The sequence below is a fragment of the Lentinus tigrinus genome, assembly GCF_003813185.1.
Source record: "Lentinus tigrinus ALCF2SS1-7 unplaced genomic scaffold L226scaffold_18, whole genome shotgun sequence".
In the NCBI taxonomy this organism is placed as follows: Eukaryota; Fungi; Basidiomycota; class Agaricomycetes; order Polyporales; family Polyporaceae; genus Lentinus; species Lentinus tigrinus.
The window spans coordinates 295,266-317,925 of record NW_027137927.1 but is presented as its reverse complement, the minus strand read 5'-3'; the positions used below and the strand labels follow the sequence as shown (position 1 = coordinate 317,925).

At 55.6% G+C, this 22,660-nt stretch overlaps 8 protein-coding genes and 1 non-coding gene across 9 annotated transcripts; 4 read left to right on the top strand and 5 right to left on the bottom strand.

The window, feature by feature from the left end:
* Positions 1 to 1,248: 1,248 nt before the first annotated feature.
* L226DRAFT_510763 (uncharacterized protein) lies at positions 1,249 to 2,547 on the top strand. The gene is made up of 3 exons (XM_067678272.1): positions 1,249 to 1,496; positions 1,550 to 1,747; positions 1,807 to 2,547. Exons 1-3 carry the CDS (start codon positions 1,433 to 1,435, stop codon positions 2,385 to 2,387), a joined length of 843 nt encoding a protein of 280 aa, XP_067533907.1. The 5' UTR covers positions 1,249 to 1,432; the 3' UTR covers positions 2,388 to 2,547.
* On the bottom strand, positions 2,532 to 4,191 carry L226DRAFT_108199 (uncharacterized protein). The gene is made up of 3 exons (XM_067672100.1): positions 3,756 to 4,191; positions 2,881 to 3,701; positions 2,532 to 2,822 (listed from the first exon to the last, which is right to left on the bottom strand). The coding sequence occupies exons 1-3, from the start codon at positions 4,006 to 4,008 to the stop codon at positions 2,802 to 2,804; spliced, it is 1,095 nt and encodes a 364-aa protein (XP_067533906.1). The 5' UTR covers positions 4,009 to 4,191; the 3' UTR covers positions 2,532 to 2,801.
* Positions 4,192 to 4,325: 134 nt separating this feature from the next.
* Positions 4,326 to 5,435, bottom strand: L226DRAFT_546611 (uncharacterized protein; the record flags this gene model as incomplete). Its single annotated transcript, XM_067682437.1, has 3 exons — positions 4,326 to 4,550; positions 4,571 to 5,091; positions 5,390 to 5,435. The coding sequence occupies 3 exons, from the start codon at positions 5,433 to 5,435 to the stop codon at positions 4,326 to 4,328; spliced, it is 792 nt and encodes a 263-aa protein (XP_067533905.1).
* A 1,445-nt stretch (positions 5,436 to 6,880) lies between these two features.
* L226DRAFT_572406 (uncharacterized protein) lies at positions 6,881 to 9,248 on the top strand (the record flags this gene model as incomplete). Its single annotated transcript, XM_067684673.1, has 7 exons — positions 6,881 to 6,936; positions 7,006 to 7,040; positions 7,100 to 7,266; positions 7,387 to 7,451; positions 8,736 to 8,796; positions 8,857 to 8,906; positions 8,969 to 9,248. 7 exons carry the CDS (start codon positions 6,881 to 6,883, stop codon positions 9,246 to 9,248), a joined length of 714 nt encoding a protein of 237 aa, XP_067533904.1.
* Positions 9,249 to 10,755: 1,507 nt separating this feature from the next.
* On the bottom strand, positions 10,756 to 11,332 carry L226DRAFT_108171 (uncharacterized protein). Its single transcript, XM_067672099.1, has 2 exons — positions 11,297 to 11,332; positions 10,756 to 11,162 (listed from the first exon to the last, which is right to left on the bottom strand). Exon 2 carries the CDS (start codon positions 11,159 to 11,161, stop codon positions 10,796 to 10,798), a length of 366 nt encoding a protein of 121 aa, XP_067533903.1. The 5' UTR covers position 11,162; positions 11,297 to 11,332; the 3' UTR covers positions 10,756 to 10,795.
* A 151-nt stretch (positions 11,333 to 11,483) lies between these two features.
* Positions 11,484 to 16,309, top strand: L226DRAFT_561375 (uncharacterized protein). The gene is made up of 13 exons (XM_067683431.1): positions 11,484 to 11,632; positions 11,688 to 12,013; positions 12,070 to 12,390; positions 12,446 to 12,598; positions 12,653 to 12,760; positions 12,855 to 13,107; positions 13,318 to 13,387; positions 13,936 to 13,982; positions 14,108 to 14,458; positions 14,679 to 14,734; positions 14,950 to 15,312; positions 15,362 to 15,831; positions 15,888 to 16,309. The coding sequence occupies exons 1-13, from the start codon at positions 11,557 to 11,559 to the stop codon at positions 15,970 to 15,972; spliced, it is 2,679 nt and encodes an 892-aa protein (XP_067533902.1). The 5' UTR covers positions 11,484 to 11,556; the 3' UTR covers positions 15,973 to 16,309.
* A 373-nt stretch (positions 16,310 to 16,682) lies between these two features.
* Positions 16,683 to 18,322, top strand: L226DRAFT_561374 (2-nitropropane dioxygenase). The gene is made up of 5 exons (XM_067683430.1): positions 16,683 to 16,850; positions 16,921 to 17,027; positions 17,086 to 17,181; positions 17,252 to 17,796; positions 17,855 to 18,322. Exons 1-5 carry the CDS (start codon positions 16,787 to 16,789, stop codon positions 18,093 to 18,095), a joined length of 1,053 nt encoding a protein of 350 aa, XP_067533901.1. The 5' UTR covers positions 16,683 to 16,786; the 3' UTR covers positions 18,096 to 18,322.
* Positions 18,323 to 18,850: 528 nt separating this feature from the next.
* L226DRAFT_446698 (uncharacterized protein) lies at positions 18,851 to 20,062 on the bottom strand (the record flags this gene model as incomplete). Its single annotated transcript, XM_067674899.1, has 2 exons — positions 18,851 to 19,426; positions 19,526 to 20,062. Coding segments are annotated over 2 exons (1,113 nt in total), but the record flags the coding sequence as incomplete, so codon positions are not given.
* A 767-nt stretch (positions 20,063 to 20,829) lies between these two features.
* Positions 20,830 to 20,910, bottom strand: L226DRAFT_t150. Its single transcript has one exon. It is a non-coding gene; the product is annotated as a tRNA-Arg (tRNA).
* Positions 20,911 to 22,660: the final 1,750 nt, after the last annotated feature.

Below are 22,660 nucleotides of genomic sequence, written 5' to 3'. Positions count from 1 at the left end.
CTTTCATCGCCGCTCTATCTTCTGCCATACTACCGATGCGACAGCTGATCCGGGATTTCAATCTAGGTCAGGGAGGATGAGGGATACATCAATACCTGGTGGTAGAACTCCTTCGACAATAGGAGCAGCGCCTGGAACTCTCTACAGGTACGCTTGGGGAATTTCAGTCGGATTATGAGCCTAGGTCTGACCAATTGCGTGAACAGAGACCGTTGTCATGGAGGTGTTCTCGAACTAGTCTAGTAGAGGCATCCATCCTGAGCGCCTTATCTCTTAGTAGAATGCATGCTTCCTGCGTAATGTGATGCGCAAGCTGCAGCGCTCATCAGTATTCGCACGCAGTTCAAGATTGTCCCTCCATGAAAAGGCATGCTGTGTGCATGGTAAGCTTAAGATGCGCTGACCCAAAGCGGCCGGCGGCCGGATGGCATGCTAATAACCAAGCCTTCAGATAATGGGGCGGCTGGCGCTGGACTAATGGCCAAACAAGTGAGCGATGAATCATGAAGTTTGACAAGTGGACACACCCTCCCGTACCGTCTTGCCGTTGTAAAGGCTTGAATACATTAGGACGTGTCAACAAATCAGAGATCTCAAATCGACGCCGACCTCTTGTATCTCGACCACCATCTGTGCCTCACTGGTGTCTCATTTCTCTTTCTCCTTGTGCTTCTAGACAGCCCCGTCCTCGGCTAAAGTCCACGTCTTGTGGCGTACATACCCGCAGTCAGTAACAACATGCTGCAACCTGCGGGTCGGGAGACTTGGCTGCGTGCCAGGCGCGCTCGTCATTGTGTCCTAACGCGCAGTCACAAATCGCAGTCGTCTGCACCGGCAAATGCATCGAGGCAATGCATAGTCGATTCTACAGAGCTGTTTCAGTACATACGTGTCGATCCGACACCAGCTTCTCGGAAAACGCTGTCGCAGCGTTGTCGTCAGTATCCGATGATGGTCCAGGTACGTATGCCCGCGGCTGTGCGCAGTGCGTGAACTACGCATTGATCGGATCACAGTACTTACGCCTCTTCAGCAGGACGCACTACTTACTTACTGTATGTTTCACTGAGTGAGAGACATGCATGCAGATCAGGAGTCCAAGCACAGGGTGTAGCACTTGCCGACTACCCTCAAACGCCATAGCGCTGCCGGGAGGACCGGATATGTGCTGAGATGTCGTAATGCGGACACCGCCACTGGCCCTAATAGTGACCGCAGTTGCGGCTAGGAGGTGTGCACGCAAACTCACTTACATCGCCCACGGCCGCGGACCGACGCCCCTCGAAGCTGTGCGGCCACTACCATTCGCCCGCAGCGATCGCTGCATCATCAAATACGTGGATTCATATCCGGCGCACTATAAGAAGAGTTTGCCTGGACAACTGTCTTCATAACTTCACCTCTCTCTCTCTCTTTCCTGCATAACTTCGACATGCACGCATTCATCCTCGGTGGTTCGAAGAACATCGGATATTTTGCCGCCCTCAGGCTGCTGAGTAAGGCCCCTTGCATCCGCGTCGTCATCTATCCACTCATGGTTTCCTTACAGACCAAGGCGCGACTGCCACGTTCCTCTTGCGTTCGCCATCTGTATTCGACAATGACGAGCAGATGCAACCGTTCATCAAGGACGGCAAGGCACACCTCGTGCGCGGTGACGCGCTCAATCAAGACGATGTCAGGAACGCTTGGCAGGCGGCCACAGAAGCCGGTGGCGGCAAGGTCGACGTCGTACTCTTCACGGTCGGTCCGTATCGCGTTTTGACCACTACGTTGAGCGACCTCAATTGACAACGTACCTATTAGGTGGCAAGCCAAGCTTCAGCATCACGTGCGGCTTCCAGCTCAACCCTCCCGACCTCTGCACCCGTTCGCTCTTCAACCTCCTCAGCACGATCCCGGACTCGCTCCGCGCGCCCGAGACCCAGCCGCGCTTCGTAGTCATCACATCCAACGGCATCACATCGGAATCACACGCTGCCATCCCGCTCGCTCTCAAGCCGCTCTATGGCGTGCTCCTCGTAGCCCCACACGCCGACAAGCTCGGTGCAGAGCGCTTGCTCGCGCACTGCGGAGGCTTCCGGTGGTCGTCTAAGGACGTGCCCAGCACGAAGATCCTGCCCGAAGGTTGGCAGTCTACCCCAGGGCTTCCGGGCACGGGCGTGCTCAAGCACTTGGTGATCATCCGCCCGGCGCTGCTGACGGATGGGGAGTGCCGCGGGGACGAGGATGAGAAGTCGGGGAAGGCGCCGTATCGCACGAAGCGCGACGGCGATTTGAAGGACAGCTACCGGGTGTCGAGGAAAGACGTGGCGCACTTCGTGGTTCGCGAGGTGCTTTCGAATTGGAGCCAGTGGGAGGGCTCGGGCGTTGTGATCGGGTACTGAGTACTCTGCCGTCGACGCGCACTCTGGACATGTATGTCGATACTGGATTACTTCTCATCTATACTGTACGTTCAGTTGTTCTTCCACACTTGTAATTTATCGTGAGTCATGCTCAAGCTCGCCGCCCGTGCAATGCCCATTATTCGCAGCTTCTGACGGTAACAAGGCCGAAATGCAGGCAAGCTTAACAGTCCAGGGAGAGGAGTCCGTGCAACGATGTGGTATGGACATCGGTATGTGGACGGACAGTCATCTATGATCGCAGTCTGTAGGTCGATACATTATTGCAATGCCCAAGAACAACATGAACAGTCGGAAACTCAGTTCGGACAGCAGGTAGTAGTACATTTCGAGGCGATCTGAATCTATTCGTGCTTAACTCACAACGGCCGCCGCTCTACTTCACGCATCGAGTCACAGAACTTGGAGAGGGACCTTGAAGAGGAAACTTGTTAACCGCAAGTAACATACGCGAATATGAATGGCAACTAACCTGTGCAAATCTACGCTCGATCTCCTCAGCCAACAACTCCATAAGGCGTAGCAGCTGGGTGTATGCGACTTCGTTACATGCATCACATCGAACTGACGATAGGGCTTGCGATAAAAGCCGCGGGTCCTCGATGGCATCCGGGCTAGGCCTCGCGCGCAGTCGATCGCCTATACGTCCCCAATGCGCCCTGAACCAACTGGCTGTACCGTGTTGTGTACACTCTCGAGGACACGCACCACTATGCCCTTTCACACAACTCCTGCAGCCGAACCAGGTCCACACAGTGTCTTTGGGAAGCCATTCGGATACGCGCCCACTGTATTTGGGAAGCCATTCGGATACCCGCCCACTGTATTCTGACTCCTTTTTCAGCGACATATTGGTGGGTCCGATGAGGTCCTGTAGTGCTGCAGCGCACTCCCGGCGGTAGACGACAAGCCGGCGGTACTGCCGCACCGTCATATCCTCAAGCTCCTCCGAATCCGCGGGGATATCCGGATTCTCGACCGCGAGGAACTCGTGGGCCGCGAGCCGCGCCAGGTCCTCCATCCCATAGCGCAGCGCGAACGCATACGCGCGCAGCGGGTTTTGCTTGATGTGCGGGAGTGCGGCCTGCGCGAGCGTGGGGGCGATGCGCGTGAGCTGCAGCTTGTACGCGGCGAGGAGGACGGGCTGGGCGTCGTCGAAGGACGTGAATGTCGGCGGCGAGGGGAAGGGGTAGTAGGGGCGGAGGAGCGTCTCGAGCGTCCGGCTTGTCTCGGAAATGCTGATGGGAGCGGGTGAGGCTGCGGCTGAGCCCTCCCCAGAGCTATCGCCTGAGTCTGCGGATGCGAGTGTGAGTGCAATAGCACGGGCGGTGACTCGGATGAACGCACCTGGGGGACTCGCGGTGGATACTACTGGAGACCTCAAGTTGCGTGCTTTGGACGGGCGGGGCGAGGTGAACATGCTGGCAAATACAGGGGAGGCATCCTCGAGCATCCAGCGAAAGACGTGGAAGTCGACGTTGTCCATGGTCCGAACGATGGTATCTGCCCATGGGTTGTTGAAGGGCGCGGGGGCCATGCGGGTTTCCTCGTCCGATTCCCAAGACATTGTGTGATAGGTAGTAGACGTGGGGGAGTTCATGGGGCAGAGACTGGAGGTGCTTCGAGTGCTGGGAGGAGATAGGGAGAGGTTCTGCTATGAAAGAGCGGACATAATGCATGCGACGTTGTGTGCTGCGGTAAGTGGCGCAGAGCGAAGCACGACTCGGACCATGAGGTATACCTGAGGAAGCATCGGGTTCTCTGTGCTGCGGCGGACTTATTCATGGACAATTGGTAGCTTGCATTGGATGATATGCTTTCGGCGAGTGAAATTCAGATCTGGAAGAGAGGCGAGTCATACCATTGCTATTCGTATAGAGTCCTTCTCGGACTCGCTATACAGGGGCTCGACCTCCGTCACATCGTCAAGACGCTCACTGAATCTCGAGCGATACCTATGCATCGCATGATGGGGGTATCTCCCAGGTTCTTGATCACTTCGTGGCTCGGGGTGGTGCTCAGGAGTTCGCGGACATGTTCCCAATACGTCGTAAACCAGGACGCGGCTAGGGTACAATAACAATGCCCACGGGGCTTGTTTCTAGAGCAACTAGGCGAGTGTGTCGTGCATGAAGCGCAGGTCTTCCAACACAAGATCCCACACTAGGGTACCAATTGCTCGCGATTAGTCCCTCGAGCGATGCAGCGCAGGCCTTGCGGTATGCAAGGAGCCGTAGGTACGCGCCGGCCGTGATGTCTTCCAACTCCTCGGAATACACGGCCATGTACGAGACCTGCAAGAACTCCTTCGCTGAGAGTCGTATCAACTCCAGCATGTTGTGTCGCACTGCAAAGGCGTACGCGCGTAGGGGGTTGACACGGATACGAGGCAGCGCGGCGAGCGCGAGGGCAGGCGCGACCTTCGAAAGCTGGTACTTGTCTGCCGCGACGAGAATAGGTTTTGCGTCCTCAAAGGAGGCGAACTGCGGCTGTGGAGGGAGGGGATAGTGGAGCTCAAGGAGCCTCTTGAGGGTGTCGCTCGTCTCGGTGAGGTCAACGGTCTGTACCTTCCCCGTCGTATCGGTGGGTAACTGGAACATATCGGTGAAGATCGGCGAGGAGTCTTCCAGGATCCATCTGAAGACGTGGAATTCGACTCCATCGGAGCTACATAGGACCACATCTGCGGCGGATTTGTCGAAGGGGGGAGGTGCGGTGGACGTCGCGGTGGACCCAACCGGGGACGAGTCGATATCAGTGGGATCGGACGACACTGGCGACGGGGAAGGTATGTGAGCATGTCAGTGTTCGTTTCGAGGCAGCTATAGACGACTCACTGTTTGAGAGGAAGAGACACTGCAGATACGGTCAGTGTTCACTCTGGAAGGTTGTCAGGCCGCACAAGCGTGCTGCGGTAGTGCGAGTTATATGGCGTGGATCGCGCCCAGGCCTCGTGGCGAGGAAGCATCTTCTGTTTTCACCTAGTCCAGTGCCGTGTTCGGTACTACACTTGCAATAGCCTTGCATAAGCGTGCCGTTATGGCAATGCGAAATCGTTTAGGCGATGAACAAATGAGCTTAGGGACATAGATTCAGAGGAAGATACCAGTAATAATAACAGACCATGCAAATGACGAACTGCCGACTTCACAATATCTCCAGTTGGAGCCGTCCCCACGACTGTTTATAAACTCCCGGTTTATTAAACCGGGAGTGCTTATAACCGGCCAGTTTATTCGTGTGTGCCGTTCGTGGTCCTCTGCTCACGCTGTTTCTCTGCAGTCTGTATGTACCCGATGTGAGCAATGCGTCCACGCGTTTTCAGCTCTGCAGAGTGCCGCGGGGAGCGAGAGCAACGTCGCGAACATTGAGCAGGGCCGCCGCCGCGCGTCTGGCAGAGCGCCCGCGCGCATCTTATCGCGGCCGGATAAGATGGCGTGTCTCAGCAGATAATCAGCGCATCTAGTCACGTGACGCTAGCGCTTCATGGTATTAATGTTCGCGACGTTGCTCTCGCTCCCCACGGCACTCTGCAGAGTTGAAACCAGTGAACATACATCAATACTCATCACGAAGCATAAGCTACACCAGGATGAGTGATATGCCTCCAACATCAGACGAAGACGCTCACCAGGTCGCATAATTCAGCCGTGAAATTCGGAAAACATATGTCGGACCCGCGCGCGCACGAGATAAGATGGGCCCGCTTGAGATATCATAGCCCATCTTATCTGCATCTGATATGATGGCGCCGGGCGCTTACAGGCAACCTGGGCAGGGAGGCGCCGCCGCGCCTTGCAACGTTCACGACGTTGCTCTCTACTGAGCTGGTGCCTCCCAGCATCAATTTTGCGACCCGAGCGCAGCCAGTATCCAGCGTCACGGTCCGTCATGCGCAGCGCACTTCTATCCATCTGTTTGCAAGTTGGATGAAAGAAGAAAGGCTTTTGTTCGACAACACGCGTTGTCTGCACCTTTTCGATGTGCGAGTGGCAGCCGCACTGACTCGGAGCAAGCATACACCGATTCGGAGGCTCCAAGCTCGAGACAATGGCTGCACATGCGTCGCCCGCGGGTCGGAACATAGAAGCTGATATGTGGATGAAGGTGTGTCTCACCTTGGTCTCGGGCACGCCTAGTGTGACCGCATCGCGGCGCAACTCCGTCCTGGTGTTCAATCGAAGTAAGTAGTTCCGATTCCTGAGTATCGTCTCATCTCAATCCCTCGAAGATTCTGTAGAAGAGCGCGACGTGGTCCGTTCTTAGAGAAACAATCAGTAATGTGTTGCGAGGTCGCGGAAGCCTTCTTGCGCCCGCATCTCCAGATTACTCAACGACCATCCAGGGATCACCGTTCAACGTGCTGACTGCATCTCTGCGCTCGCGTATATGAATCGCTACGCCACCTCCAAGGCCGTCACTCAGCTTTCAGCCCTTAGAAAGCCCCCATCGCATTCGCGTCATCCAAGCCCATGTCCTCCGGTGCCGGTGCCGATGCGGCTGCACTCGCAGCACTGTACAATGACTTGTATGTTACCCGCTATTCTGACTGCATATCAATGAAACGTGTACCCGGCTTGCTCACACCGCTATACAGGTATACCGGAACTTACTGTATTATGGCAGCTTCAGGTCTGCATACTTCAGTGCAATCTCATCCTATTCAACCTCACAAATTACTCTCACTGCAGTACTCTTCATTTACGACTCAATCGTCACGTTCAACCGAGAAGTGGCATGCTTCCGGACCGCCAAGTGGACCGGAGCGAAATGCTTGTTTGTTATAAACAAGGGCATCTCCGTGACTATCTATGTCCTGGAATTGGTCTCGTTTGCGTCCAAGTTCCACTCGGATGAGGTGAGCAGCTCCTCTTCTGATGTACTTGTTGCCCTATTTATTATGTGAATCGGGTATAGAGGTTGTACCCAAGCTTTGCGTGCACATATATAACGATGAGCTCATGTTTAGTGTTTGCAGCTGTTCCTTGGTCACGAAGATTACGAGTCCTTCTTTGCTGGCGTTGCAGATGGTTCCCTGGGCCGGTAAGCTTCGCTTCTCAGCTAAAATGTCACGACATCTCATTCTTGTGATTGCGATCAGTCTTCTCGGGCCTCCGGGCATATGCGTTGAGTGGGAAGTACGTTGGAGCTTTCATCTTCGCCTTGTCTGTGGCACCTGTAGGTGTCAATCTGGTGAGTGCTGTGATATTTTATCTTGTCGCAGACCGTAGATCGCCATGTTTTTCAGGTTCCATACAAGTATTACGTTGGAGGAGAGAACTTCCCGCCCTTTGGATGCCTGGAGGCAAGCAACATAACTGACTCCATCAGTGAGAGGTTCGTTTCCTTTTCATATGCTCTCATTAGTCAAGTGCTAAGGCTACCGAAGGCGTAGGTTGGCCTGCTACGAAATGCCAGTAAAGATGCTCACCCAACAACCGCATAGTTGCCATTGCCTCCCGAGTACCGCTCATGGTTGCCGATGTGCTGCTCATATATATAACGTGGAAAAAACTAAGCAGTCGGGACGTATTGAAGAGGGGTCTACGACAGTCGGAAAATCCGCCCCTTTCGTACGTCTTCATCCGTTGATAAGTCTCCCCGAGATCTGTGGCCGCAACAGACAACCACAAAATCACGCGGGAGGGCAGGGTGCGAGTGGGCGTCCCCTCTACCTATACCACACAGGCCGAGGAGATGGGGGATTGGGGAGAGGAAAGGAGCGGATGGGCTACGGGCAACCCTACATTGCGGCCAATGGGTTCAGCGGCGGCAGACGAGACGGTAAGTAAGGCGAGACGATGGACGAGACGGCAGCGAACGAGACGGCGGTGAACGAGACGGCGATAAACGAGACGGCGGCGGACGAGACGGCGAGACGGCGATGAACGAGACGGCGGCGAACGAGACGGCGATGAACGAGACGGCGATGAACGAGACGGCAGCGAACGAGACGGCGATGAACGAGACGGCGGCGGACGAGACGGCGGTAAACGAGACGGCGGCGGACAAAACGGCGAATGAAGCAATGAAATCCGAGCCCGCGAGTGCACTGGCATCGACCACTGGCTTCTACATGGTGGTGGTATTCTGTCGAGCCCCTCACCGCCATACAAAACTTCTAACTACCAACGGCAACTGCCGGCCTATCTAATCTAATCTAGATGTCCTGCTCAGACGAGCGCAGAGCACATCACCGTGATGGTATGTCTCCACCCCATCGCGTTATAGACTGTCAGGGCTTATCACGACGGCGTCTTCCCCAAAGGAACCATGTATTTCGTGTATGTTTTTCTCACAGCAAGTCTGACCGGCGATTTATCTCAGGATTCTTCTCAGTGTCTTATTCATCCTGAACACGCTTCACCTCACGTTCATTCTACTCTCGGTAAGCCACTCTGAAGAGCAAACAATATCTCATGTACCCATTGTACACATCACTTCCCAGGTGGCAATTAATACCAGCAGGTCAACTTACATCACGGTCTTCACGGGCCCGTAAGGTTTCCACGATTACGAGCAATGCTGCGATTGTTGACTCATCGGCACCATTTTGACAGCCTCACCGCAATCCTCATGTCGCGCTTCCTCCTTCAACTCCAAGAAGCGAGCCAGGTCACAGTCAGAGTCGACTCCGACGATCCGCTGCACATGTCACTGAACGGCTCCGAGGACACGCCCAGCTTCGTCCGGTCTCTCGGAGGCGTTATCGACCCAGACCTCCCGCGCGACGACGTCGACGACGATGAACCTGAACAGGACCTGCAACCGCACTCCGAGTCGGACGGGCAAGAGGGAGAGCATGCCTCGCAGGCTGCCACGTCGTCTTCTCAGGCGTAACGCGTGGTCTGCGGCCGCTATTTCTTGCCCCACCGCGGACTCGACCTTTCGAGATCCGTTCGTAACTCTACTACGATACCGCCACGTTTATAATCCCGCAGTTTCCCATCTCTTGGATCGGTTTCTTTCTTGGTATTGTGACTTGAGCTATGGGTACTATAGAAGCTATGGACTGCCGTTCGATGATTCTCCTCGCAGTGTACATGACATTGACAGAAACGCGTCCGATCCGTCTCTCGCCCAGAGGTCCCTAGATTCGGCACTTCGGGTTGTAACTTATGCACCGTGGCTGCGTCTATGCTTGCTATTTATCTCTACTTCAATGTCATCGTCAGCCTCCGCAGGTTTTCGACTCCAGACGCACTGCTACTCGCTCCTCGAAAGCTGTCCCGCGGAAAAGAACAGTTTCCCACCATGACTATCACTCCGATGGCACTTGCTGGTATCGGCAGAGTAATGCTTCCGCTCGACGGCGGCGGCAGAGACGTAGGTGCTTGAGCGCGAACATCACCTAAGTGTGCTGGTTTACGACGTGTACGCTCAAGGCCGGAGCCAAGTTCCAACCCTTTATCGACCTGCTCGCAATGGAGATGGAGCGGCGGTACGTGTGTACATTGTGTGATAAATCACCCGAGTTTCGCAGGAATGCCGAACATGGACCATGTACCCAATATACATGGAGAATGTCCCTCGCGTTGCATTCACTGGTGAGGTAACCACAGAACTATACATATGCGTAGGCTTGCCATTGAAATACTAACGTATCCTGCGGTGGATTCTACGATGTCGAACATTGACCAAAAATTGATGCACATCTACTTCGCCATCTATGCAGACCATCGATGCTGGATTGTAGTCAACTATCCAATGAACAGTGCGTGCGCACACGGACATAGCTCTCTGATTGGTGACTCCAGTATCAACACTGTCTAATACGCGGGCACCCTCTCGATCTTCTATTATGTCGACACAGCGATGAGAGGAGCAACCTGGGATCGAAGGGAACCGATGATCAGCATATATGCAGTGCGTCAACGACCCGAGTATGCATAGACTTACCTCCGCTAACAACGTGTCAATCTTGATTCTTAATAAGTTCATAAAAAGTCGCATGTGTCCAGTGCCTTGCAAGACGGTCTGGCCTCCAAGATCTCCCCGATGCGCTGGTAGTGGCTCATGAACCATAGCGTCGCAAACCGTTCACCAGTACTTCCCCGTAACAAGTACGCTGTTGTGCCCCGCGCGCAGCTCGTACAATGCAGGAATGTCCAAGCACCGTCACCTAGCCATGCAAGACCCTGCAGCGCCTCCTTGAGTTTCGTCAGGTATTGTCGACGGCTGGAAAGCAACCGGCGATACGCGCTAGCGCTGAGTGTGTCGAGCTCATCGACATGCTTGTTGGCTTCGTTCTCGGATGTGGTGAGGAATGAACGCGTCGCGGCTCCTGGTGGACGAAGGAGCTCATGAGACGCTCCTGCAGAACTTGCAGCACGCCGTCCATAAGGTACTTGTCTGCCACGGAGATGATCGCTTTGAGTTCGTCGAGGTTAGAGAATGTGATATTCGGCGGGAGGTAGAACGTGCGCAGGAGTTGTTCGAAAACTGTGGCTCGTTTCCGTAACCGGTATCACCGGCTTCTCGCCAACCCGCTCTACTGAGACTGGAAGCCGGGTAGATGCATCGGGATCGGAGTGAATTACGCCTGGTTGGAACATCGCCGCAAAAACCTGAGAAACCTCTGCCAGGAGGCACTTCCAGACGTGGAAATCAACTAGGTCGGCCGTCCGGATGATCACGTCTGCTGAGGCTCTATTGAACGGAGGGCCTGCGGTGCGTGGTGTTCCAAGGCCATCTTCTGCGGGCGATGCTGCAACCTCTACAAGATCTGGGCTAATCGCAGACAACGGTTCCATTCTGTTGTAAAACACCGAGTTAGCAGGTGTACTGTAACTTTGTCCTCAGGCCTCTGGTGGCATCCGGCGTACTCCAACGCACGATCCAACAAGAATCCGTGCCCAGCTTGTGTACTCATCCTAATCAACACTCACCTGTATATCAGTGTGAGGGTGTCTCAATTTTCGGTGTATATTGCGCGGACGGGACGTTGGGGGAGAATGAAGTGTCGAATCAGAACTCCGATTCCGTGATGCCGACACCGGCCACGATCACGTGACCATGGTCACAATCGTCCAGCGGCAACGCGCTTCCCCCAGCACGACCACACCGTTTACCCCTCTCTGCCCTCGGTTTCATCGCAGCCTGTAGCACCAAAGCTTCGTATTGCCTAAACCTATCCTGACGTTCTTCCATGCCGTCGGCGGCGTTTCTGTGCGTGATATGTCAAGACAACTATGCCATTGCCGATATCCGTTCTCTACCGTGTGGTGAGGAGATTTGAACGTGTTTTGTGATGTTTTGGACTCATCATTGGTGATGCAGGCCATACAAACTGCGCAAATTGTTTGGACAAGTACGTGAAGACCACGCAGGCGACGCGCGGCTCCTACCCGTGTCCTCACTGTCGGAAACTCTTCAAGGCTAACCAGCCGCACCACGTTTACCTCGAGGACGCAGACTCTGCAACCCAGGCGGGCGGTCGGAGCGGCGAACGCGTCTGCCATGCTGACGCGTTTCATCGCCAGGTCGCGTCTGCTGTGAGGGAGGTGACGCGTGTGGAGAACGACCAGCGGGCGCAGACGATGCAGCGTGCGGCGCGGGAGATGGAGAAGGTCACGGAGCTGATGAGTGGTCGCGAGTGTCTGCTGGTGCGTTGATATTCTGTCTGTCTTCCCCAACATCGCATGATTCGATATCCCCAAAGAATCTCCTGACCGCTGTTACTGTGCGCTGGCGGGGGATGTTCGGCACGATCGCCAGACAATGTGCGGAAATCGCGTCTCTACGACGTGAACTCCAGGAAGCACAGGACCAGATTGCCAAGTCCGATAAGACGGCACAGGAGGCCGTCCAGGCCTCCGAGCAGATATTGCCAGAGCTCAAGAAGACACAGAGCGAACTTCGGTCCGCCAAGATTGAGATCGACCAACTCAAACGCCAAGTTGAAGAGCATAGAACAGAGCTAGTGGATAAGAATAAGGAAGTGCGGAGGTTGCACAATCAATTGCAAGAACTCAAGAACAAGGTGAGACCTGAGCCGTTTCCGACCTTGACTTACGCTTACCAGTATGAACATACAGGAACGGAGGCAGAAGGATGAAATCAATAAGCTGCGGCAAGAGAACGAGGAGCATGTTCAGTGCCTTCAGACCGTCGCCTCCCAGCACTATGCTTTATGTGCCGACGAGAGCCAAGAGTTGGAGGTGTCCCCTGCAGGATCATATTCGAATGACGTTAGTCCGCCCGTGTCAACCATCAAACACAACATGTAACTAACCATCCCATAGGTTGATGTCATCAACTTGTCTGCAGGCGGGCTCGAACGCATGGTCATCCCCTCTCATGGCAGTGGCAAGCGGTCAAGAGCGCCGAGTCCATCACCTCCACCTATTAATGTTCGTCGTGCCCTTTGTTCGAATTGACGGCGCATCGCTCACAGTCTGAGTTATCCAGGAGGACGTCTGCCTCACACTGACTCCTCTTCCCAAGCGCAGACGGTTCGCAAAGGAGGACGGACAAGCCCCATACGACGCTCCAGTGCCGGACGCTCCCGCAGGGACACAGGCTGCGACCCGCCGAGGTGCGCCTCTGGCAGTACAGTTCGGTTCAGAGTGGCAGCTCCGAGCCCCCAAGGGACAGAGTAAGCGGTCAGGACCCAACTCGAAGTCTGCGCCCTCGACGACGACGTTGCCCGGGCTCCAAATCGACGCGAAGGGGAAGCCGCGTTCAGCCGTGTGGACGGGTTCGCGGCAGAGAGAAAAGTTCCTTAGGATGTGACCCTTCGACTTCCAAACCCTGCTTGAGCAGAGGCCACTCTCCAGTCGCCATCTTCAAATTGGGACGGTGTCCTTGCATCCAATTGAGGCGTGCCCGAACTTGGGCCCATTCACGCTGCCTGTCCGTCCTCTTATCGACAATCTTGACATCTTGTTATGTTCGCGTTGCTCTACAGGACGTCCGACGTTCATGGCGGTCGGGAACGACTGCGCGGACTGTGCTATGATGATCTTGGTCCTTCTTGGGTACTTCTCCATCTATAGCTGTGTTGCGCTCACTTGCATTCCTACCATCACCATACGCCGTCTAGGGCACGCCCATTACGCAAAACAGACTCAATGTTTGCGAGTTCGACGGAGCGCACTGACGCTTGCGCGGTACATCGCATTCACGGTCGCTTTGCTGCCATGTCCAACGTCCATAGATCCATGTTATAGCACATAGCTTAGAAGCTCCAGTCAGCCCAATATGATGGGAATCGAGTATGCTGATACAGTGATCGTGGGGATGCTTCGACGACGACGACCGCTGTGTACAGATCGTGAGAAAGTGCAGTACCGCCCAGCGAGCTCGCCGAGCACAGCGTTCCGGACGGTAAACATGACACCCTCGCTTTGTCTGTGAATACATCGCTCGTCGACAGCAGTCGGCACTCATCCCACTACATCCCACTCGTTTCTTCCGACACTCGGCGCGTCCGCCCACCAGAATCTTGAACAAAGTAGATGTCCAGCGGGAGCCACCTTGCCTCACCACTCTCGCCGCCGCGCTCAATATCTCGGCCGTCTTCAAGAGGCTCCGGACGGGCGAGCCCTGTTGTGACCTTGGGAGACGAGACTGGTGCGTGTCCAGAATACTGTATGACATTGACAGACGGCACGCACGGGAGCTTGTCTGCCCCACGCCGCTGTCCATGTCCACGGAGATCGGCGAGTGCTGAACGAGCGCCGTGCGCCCCCCGACAGTGGCCATCCGGCACCAGATGTCCACGCTCAAGCACAACATCCGCCACCAGCAAGCCCAGCTCGCAGCCCTCGAGAACACCGTCCTCCGCGGCCCGCGCCCGCTCCCGCCAGGCATCTTCAACTCCCCGCCCATGTCCCCCGCCGAACTCGACGCGACCCCGCCCCCGCCCCGCATCGCGCGCCGGAGCAGCTTCGAGGCGCTGCAGGGCCTTGCGGGCCCGGACTCGAGCCTGCCCCTCCCGCGCAAGGGCAGCAGTCTGTCGTTTGGGGAGGAGAATGGGATCAGGGAGGGCATCCCGACCGGCTCGGGGTCTGCGAATAGGTCGTCGAGTCCGACACGGACATTAAGTCGTGAGTGTCCAATTGATAACCCCACCCCTGTGCGCCCATACTAAGGCCGAGGCAGGCATTCCTGTGTCCTCGGTAGGTCAGTAGGTCGGCCATTCCCAGCGAAGGTCCCATACGTATATCGACGCGTCTCGGGCTCGTGAGGGGCAGCTTTGGCCTTTGGGGCAATGCTTGCTTCTCGGGTTTGATGATTGCATGCCTTGGACTCGTGCAACATGGATAGATGAGTGTAGCAAAGGTGGAATGAACAGGGAGGCAGTGCCGAGGTATTGGCAGCAGGTACCGTCCCTCGTCCGTTCAGAATCTTCGTGGTTCGCACGATTTGCCTCGTTCCGTACACCAGGACGTCATCTTGCTCAGTATATCTTAGCGACGGAGCTTTCGCCCGTTGCCGATATTCAGTGCTCTTCGGTTCAACTCCCGGGAAGCACCCATGGATCGCTGTTGTTCATCTGCTTGCTGCTGTCTCTTCAACCTTCACTCGCATACCTCAGTCTCCCAGCATGCTGACAAACCCCGCAGGGAATGCAAGGGCACTAGCAGAAGAGGATCTTGGCGACTCATCACGATCATCTGCAAATCTGCACGTATCGCACTCATCAGCGGGAGGGGTATCACCACGACGGGCATCCTTCGCGCCAGGGAACACCACGAAAGTCCTTGCGGACCTGCAGGCCGGCGTCCTCAATGCAAAGAACGCACTAGAGAACACGAAGGCACAGCTGAGGGTTAGCCAGCGGCAGGTCAGCCAGCTAACCCGACAGACGGAGGACCTGAAGGAGGTGCGGGAGCGGTTGCGGCTGGAGAACGAGGGGTTGAACAACGTCGTTGCACGGAAAGAACGGCTGCTGCAGGAGGTGCGTGCTCTGTTACTCTCGTGTCTATGGAGGTGCCGACTCGGCGCAGGTTCTGGAACGCGCACGGAAAGCAGAGGCGGAGGTCCTCACGTTGAGGTCGCAGCTCAAGAGCGAGACGACGACGTCGAAGAAGACGATCCGGGACATGGAGTCGTCCCTTGTGGAGTGCACAGCGAGGACACAAAAGGCGGAGCGGGAGTACGTCGTCCTGCGGGATACGATCAAGGACCTGACAAAGTCGTTCGAGACCGACGCGTTCAACCTGCGCGAGGAGATGAAGCGGCGGGAGGAGAAGCTCAAGGCGGATGCGGAAGAGATGGGGCGCAAGTACAAGTCGCTGCTTGAAGCGGTACGCAAGGAGCGCGAGTCTGGCGGACTGGGCGAGGTCCGGTGGCTGCTACACGAGAACAAGCGGATAGCGGAACAGATGGAGGTCGCGCTGAAGGAAGAGATGAAGGATCTGCGCGGAGAGGTGGACAGGCATGCGCAGGAGAGCGACGAGGCTATCCAGACTGCAAAGTACGTGCTGGAAAGTATGACTGCTTGCCCGTGTACTGATAATTTGCTCTATTCAGAACACTGGCCACCGAACTCAGTCGACTGCGGCGGCTCATGCGACAAGCAGGAGCAGCTGCAGCTGCGGAAGCTCGGAACTCATGATTTCGACCTATACTTCCCCCTACATCATTACGCGACGTCGCCTTCCTCGCCCTTCCTCTCCACCTTTGACAACTCACGCCGTGTCTTCATCCGCAGTCCCCCATGTTGTCTCATCTACACTGTTCGACTCTCGCTCCCATCGCTCTGCTGTACTCCATTTATATATTTGGGACGCCCGTCTCTGCTACTTCTCCGCACTCTGGATTAATCATATTGCATGGACAGCACTTCTATCTAATCCATTGCAGCTAGATCGTTCCACGTTGACCGGGGACGGTTCCTTACCCAACAGACGTTACATATCGCTGCGGGCCGACGACTGATGTCTAGAGGCAGGTGAGCAGATCCCGTCGGTGCTGGCTACGTACCGGTGTGTGCCACAGGGTCCGTCCGCCGCTACGGATGCAAAACGTTCTCCACGTGATGGCCTTTAGAATATATGACGGTCAGGAGGTGGGGTTTGACGGTTACCCCGCGTCCCCGAACCGGGGACCTGCCTTTCGCCGTCAGGCTTTCCCGTAGTATCTGTCGAATAGGTGGCAGACATGTTCTGAGATGCATCTCGACACGAATGCCGAAAAGGACGGCATGCAGGATCAATGGATCTGTCGAGAGGCGGTTGATGAGTACCTCGCAGGTAGCGCTGGATCTCGATAGCTGTGTCACACTCTATTCACATGCCGGTTGTGGATGTTGCCTGTTGCCCGGCGCCGACACCCAGCTCGACATATGTAAACCTGTTTGCCTTCTCTCTCGGTCCATCATCATCCCTCCCCGCACCCCCGCACTATCCTTCAATTCCTTCAACGCCACCATGGCCACGATTACCACTCCCGTCACCGAGCTTTTCGGTATCAAGCACCCCATCCTGCTTGCAGGTGAGAACGCCACGCTACGCCACGCGCGCCGCATATCACACGAAAACTCACGAGGAACTGGGGTCGCCAGGTATGAACGTCGCTGCAGGGCCCGAGTTGGCTGCTGCCGTGACGAATGCGGGTGGCATGGGTGTCATCGGTGGTGTGGGCTACACGCCCAAGATTCTGCGGCAGCAGGTACGTCCGAGGGCGCACATCCCTTGCCAGAACACGTAACTCATGCGCGCCCATGTAGATCAAGGCCATCAAGGACGACCTCGTCGACAAAAACGCGCCGTTTGGTGTTGACTTGCTCCTTCCGCAGGTTGGCGGCAATGCGCGCAAGACGAACGTGAGTTGCACTCTTCATTCTACTTCCGTTCCCCTCGGCTTGGCTAGCAAGGGCTCACACGACGACGCAGTACGACTACACCAAGGGCCAGCTCCCTGAGCTCATTGACGTCATCATCGAGGAGAAGGCGAGGTTGTTCGTCTGCGCTGTCGGTGTTCCCCCGAAGTGGGTCGTCGATAAGCTGCACGCTGCAGGCATCCCCGTCATGAACATGGTCGGCCACCCCAAGCACGTCACGAAGGCACTCGACGTCGGTGTCGACCTCATCTGCGCGCAGGCGGGCGAGGGCGGCGGCCACACCGGTGACATCCCCGCGTCCATCCTCATCCCCGCGTGCGTCGACATCTGCAGCAAGCGCAAGTCACCCTTGACCGGCAAGCCCGTGTACGTCATTGGTGCCGGAGCCGTCTACGACGGCCGGGGGCTCGCTGCGAACCTCTCGTGGGGTGCGGAGGCTGTCTGGGTCGGCACGCGCTTCGTCGCGAGCACGGAGGCAGGCGCGCCCAAGGCGCACAAGGAGGCTGTCCTTAGCGCGGGATACGAGGATGCTGTCACGACGCTCATCTACACGGGTCGTCCTCTGCGTGTGCGTAGGACACCCTATGTTGACGACTGGTACGTTCAGTTCTTGCGAGAGCTATGGGTTTCACGCTGACGGGGAAAACGCATATAGGAACAACAACCGCCAGGCTGAGATCAAGGAGCTGACGTCGAAGGGTATCCTCCCCATCGAGCACGATCTCAAGGAGCACCCCGAGAAGTCGCTCGAGGCGCGCGCATGGCTCATCGGCCGTGTCTCTGCGCTCATACACGAGGTCCTGCCTGCGAAGGTGATCGTGGAGAGCATGGTCAACGACGCGGCGAAGATTATCCAGGGGAATGCGGCGAAGATCTCGGTCAAGGCTAAGCTATAGGATTATTTATGAGTCTGACGCTGTAGTGCACCGCAGGATCTCACGCTAGTACTTCACTGACCGGCCTACACATGTGCATAGTTCTGTGGTTTTCTCAGTGAATGCGATACAAGGGACGTTCTCAATGGATATCTGGTACATGATTCATGTTCAGCATTCCTGCGAAGCTCGGGTGATATGTTATACAATTTACACACTGAACAAAGCCTAGTACAAGACACCTGCATCAATCGGCGTACATCCACAAGTGCTCACATCATCACAAGTTCCACCTGAGCCGTTGGAATGAGTTTAAGTCATGTCAGGATGTCAGCAGTACTCACCTGCGAGACCGCCCTGTCGACGGCCGCAGCGTATTTCTGCAGAAGTTCAATCACCCACTCAATCTTGTGATCTGTGCCACTGGAACACGTTGGTGGCGATGTGGCGCCTGACGTTGACCAAGATGATATGACCGATGGGGGAGCAGCAGCCTCACTCGTCGTGGGGAGCAAAGGTGCATGGGGGACTCCAGATGGTGCCGCCAACAGTGTCCTGCCCATCTCGAGATGCGACATGAGGATACTCCCGCATGGCTTCGAAGCCAGAGCTCTCTTGAGCATAGCGAATCCGGGTGAGAGCCAGGATGGTGGACTGCTGGTGGGCACGGTTGTCGGGTACTCCGGTGCACGGCCATTGGTCAAGAACGAGCACTCCGCACATGACGGACCGTTTGGGCTGAATATGATTAGATCGAAGTGTCCCGTCGCAGCTGTGCGGCACGCTTCTGCATACGAAAGGAGACGGCGGTACGGGACACTGCTGACGCTCTCCATCTCTGGAACGTAGGCATCATCCAGATCCTTTGGGGAGAGCGTCGTGACCAGCTGACGCGCGCAAGCTCTCGCCTCTGCCTCCCATCCGCACTGCACTGCTGCGAAGTAGAAGCGGAGCGGCGCGTTGGTTGCGTGCTCGGACCACGACCGAAGCAGCGTCTGCTCAACCTTGCAGAAGCCATATCTGTGAGCTGCACAAGCCACGTCCAGGTAGTGGTCGGAAGAAGGGATGTCAGGATGGTCCACGGGGTAGCACATCCGGAGAAGAATATCAGTCGTGTGGCTATCCTCCGCCAGCAGGTAGACGGGGCGCTGATTTTCGGACTCCTCGGAGGTTCTCTCCTTCGAGAGACTACTGAGGAATGTCGGCGAGGCGAAAGTGACGATGACGCGGTGGACAAAGAAGTCGACAGAGTCTTTGGTGTGGAGTACGATGTCGGCGCCATCATGATTGAGAGATGTAAATGGGGATGATAGCGAAGGAGTGACCACCGGCAATGGCGTGAGGGTCGAGGCCTTGCACACCGATGTCCGGCATAAGGGTAGGATCCCCGTGAAGTTGACGCAATACTCCTTGCTGCGCGACTTCTTGGGCCGCTTCAAACTAGCCTTGACAGCTCGGGTGCGGTTGAGTCTGAGGAGACGGTAGTAGGCACCCGCGCTGATCTCGTCGACCTCGGGAGAGCTTGATGCCTTGCTAATGACTACCCCTTCAACTACGGAGATCTCAGCAGCAATCTTCGCCTCCTCCTCCAGATCGCAGAGGCAAGCTATAGCGAAGGCTCGTAGAGGCTGTGTGTCCATGAACCGCGGCTGTCGCAGTTCCCTCTTCATCGCGTGTATAACCATGGGAGCATCATACTTGATGCCAGCCGTGAGGACCTTGCGGAGGAGGAGTAGAGTCTGAACCTCCGGGTCAATGAGTGGGTAGCAGATGCGAAGAAACAAATCGAGCGTCTCGCTGTCCTCGGGGATGGAGATCTCGGGGATGCCAGGCGGATCGGAGGGCAGCGTGGGCGGTTTGGGCATAGAGAACATGCTCTCGAACACGAAGGACGCCATGGAGAGGATAAGGCGGTGGACGCGAAACTCGACGTTGTCGCTACTGCGCAACATGAAGTCGGCATCGTTCCGGTCGAAAGGCGCTGCGGCACCTTTGCCTGGAAGTTCTACGTCCAGCATCTGTTCGGTGGGGTTTTCGGTGGGGTTCATGACCTAAGCACGAGAAACCTGTGCAATGATTCAGTCACGGACTCAAGAGCTTATCCACTCGACCCCCGCGAGGTCTTCGTGAAGAAGATCCTGGTACCCGTACGTACCGATGCAATATCGAACTGATCGAATCAGGACACCGACGAAACAAGTAGGTAAGAAGGAGCACTCACTTTCAACGAGTTCCAAGATAGTTTTGATATGTGGGGACGATACTTGAAGGTGATAAAGGAACGCGGAAGGTGGGGAGGGGGCGGGGGTCCTGGTGTACCAAAGGCTCAGGTCTCAGGGCTCAGCACCTGCCTCGTGAGTCGCGTGAGGCAGGAGGCGTGCTCAGGCTTCGAACGTGTCCCAACGCCTTGCTACTTCGGTCGCACGGCCGCCACGGGGTTTTCATATTCAAAGTTGAGGGGGGTCCACAGACGTAGGCCGGCTCACTGAGTGTACATGAGATTCAACCCTGAGACGGGGTCGCGAGTCTGACTCCACTTTACGGCCAGGACGGCTCTGCTCGCCGAACGTCAGCCCGGTACTATAGTAATTCACTTACAGTGTTCAGTAACAGAATTCGTTCTAGTTCCACGTACTGTTTGTGGCTCGCTCATGCTTGAATTTTCGTGATGCAATCTGGTGGTTGGGCAAAAGGTTGTCGTCTACTGCTCCAACGTCACCGGATTTCTAGTCATTTTGAGTTCCGACCAAAACTATGACCACCGCAGGGGTCGAACCTGCAATCTCCTGATTACCGAGCATCGTAGTCAGACGCGTTGCCATTACGCCAGGCGGCCTTATGAAGGTACCAGCATATAATGTATGTATCAATTTTTATAAATTTAAGTCCTGGGATTTTGAGCGAACCGCGCTTCCCTATATGGAGACAACTTGACCGTGACTTGGTCCACGATACGGCAAGAAGTTGGGACTCAAGGAGCGTTCTCTGCATGCACGTTTTAGCCTGTCCCACTGCTTCAGCTTCGAAGACCCTTAGTTGTGGCCCCTCCGGCGTTGAGGATCAAGTTCTGACCTCTTGTTAGGCCTCGCGAGTGGCTCTGAATTGGTCGTGTGATGCTTCCTTCCGCCGTCTTAGCCCAGACATCTACGAAGACATTTCAATGAAAGCGAAAGAAGAACAGACGGCGCAATGCAGGAAGCGCACCCCGCTCGGCCTCACAAGGAATGAGGACCGAGTTTGCGACGGTCCCAACGGCGGGCTTACTATTGACAAGAATGGGTTAGAACTCGTCGCTCTTCTGCTCATCGACGACTGACGGGGTGAGAATGTATCCAGGCGGTAAGATTCGACTATGTACGATGCTGACCCGGTCCTTCTCCAGCTGCTAGAGGTTGTCATATCTCTCAGCCGCTCGGCCTATCACGGTTCTTCGTTGGATGGCAGAGGTCAGCAGTCCTTTGATGACCATGTATGCGCTGACTGGAACCCGAGGTTATTTTGTAGCTCACTAGATTGGAAGTGGCATCCGCACTGCAAGTCATACCTTGAGTGGGCAAGTCATCGATATGGCCTTCGAAGCTCGTTTTGGACATGTTTTGAGCTCGTACTATCCGTCTCGCTTTATCCATGGCTCCGACGGTACGTGCTAGCATGGTGAGCGGATCGGTGTTCCTACGTATGGTATCAACCGAGGCAGAACGGCTTATGTGGATGTAGGTCGTATATGACTATCACGTCCTCAGGAGTCGGGAGATAAGTTCCCACCCTTCGGGTGCCTCGAGACAGAACGAGAAATCATTGCAACTTCGGACTGATTACTGGCCGTAGCCTGGTGTGTGACTTCCATCAGGATATCAAGCATGCTACCCCTGTCCGAAATCCGTACTACTCAACATTCGGTAAGACACAGGTCGGCTCGCGATTGTACGCGATACCACCATGCTCATCTCTGCATTAGTCCCCCTTACTATATCCATACTGTTCGTCGTCGCCGGCCTCGTCCTTATCTACACCATCTGAACAAGGCTGAGCACCTGCCGGGGGGCACCTTCACACATGGAGGGTCCAAGGAATCGCTACTTGTGGTCATCCGCCAACGTTCCTCGACGGTACATCTCAATCTTACGTCGACGATAGCTGTGCAGTTTAGAACGCTGGAGCTCACTGTCCAATATCAATCGTGGTGTACGTAGGCAATACTCGGTGCGCCTCGCATTGTCTCCCGTAGGCAGATGACTGAACGGGCCTACAGAGGGGGTATGGACGGCCAGCAAAGCCAGTGATACATCATCCACCTGACCGACTTGAACCCTTCGCATCATCATAGTCCTGTTCAACCTCAGTGTACTCCATTATCCTCGCCAATGCTAGCACTTAAGCGCCTCGGCCAATATCACTACTTCGATCTGCACGCTCGATACGACCGAGTTTGTTGCCTGAAATGTAGCACGGTAGTGTTGTCTGTTATCTCCCGTGCGCTGCAAAGATGGTGTGAATGGTTCCCACATGGACGCTCGCGGACATCAGAGAACAGGACTATGCAGAGTACGGCATATGGCCATGGTCGTAATGTAATCACAAGTCAG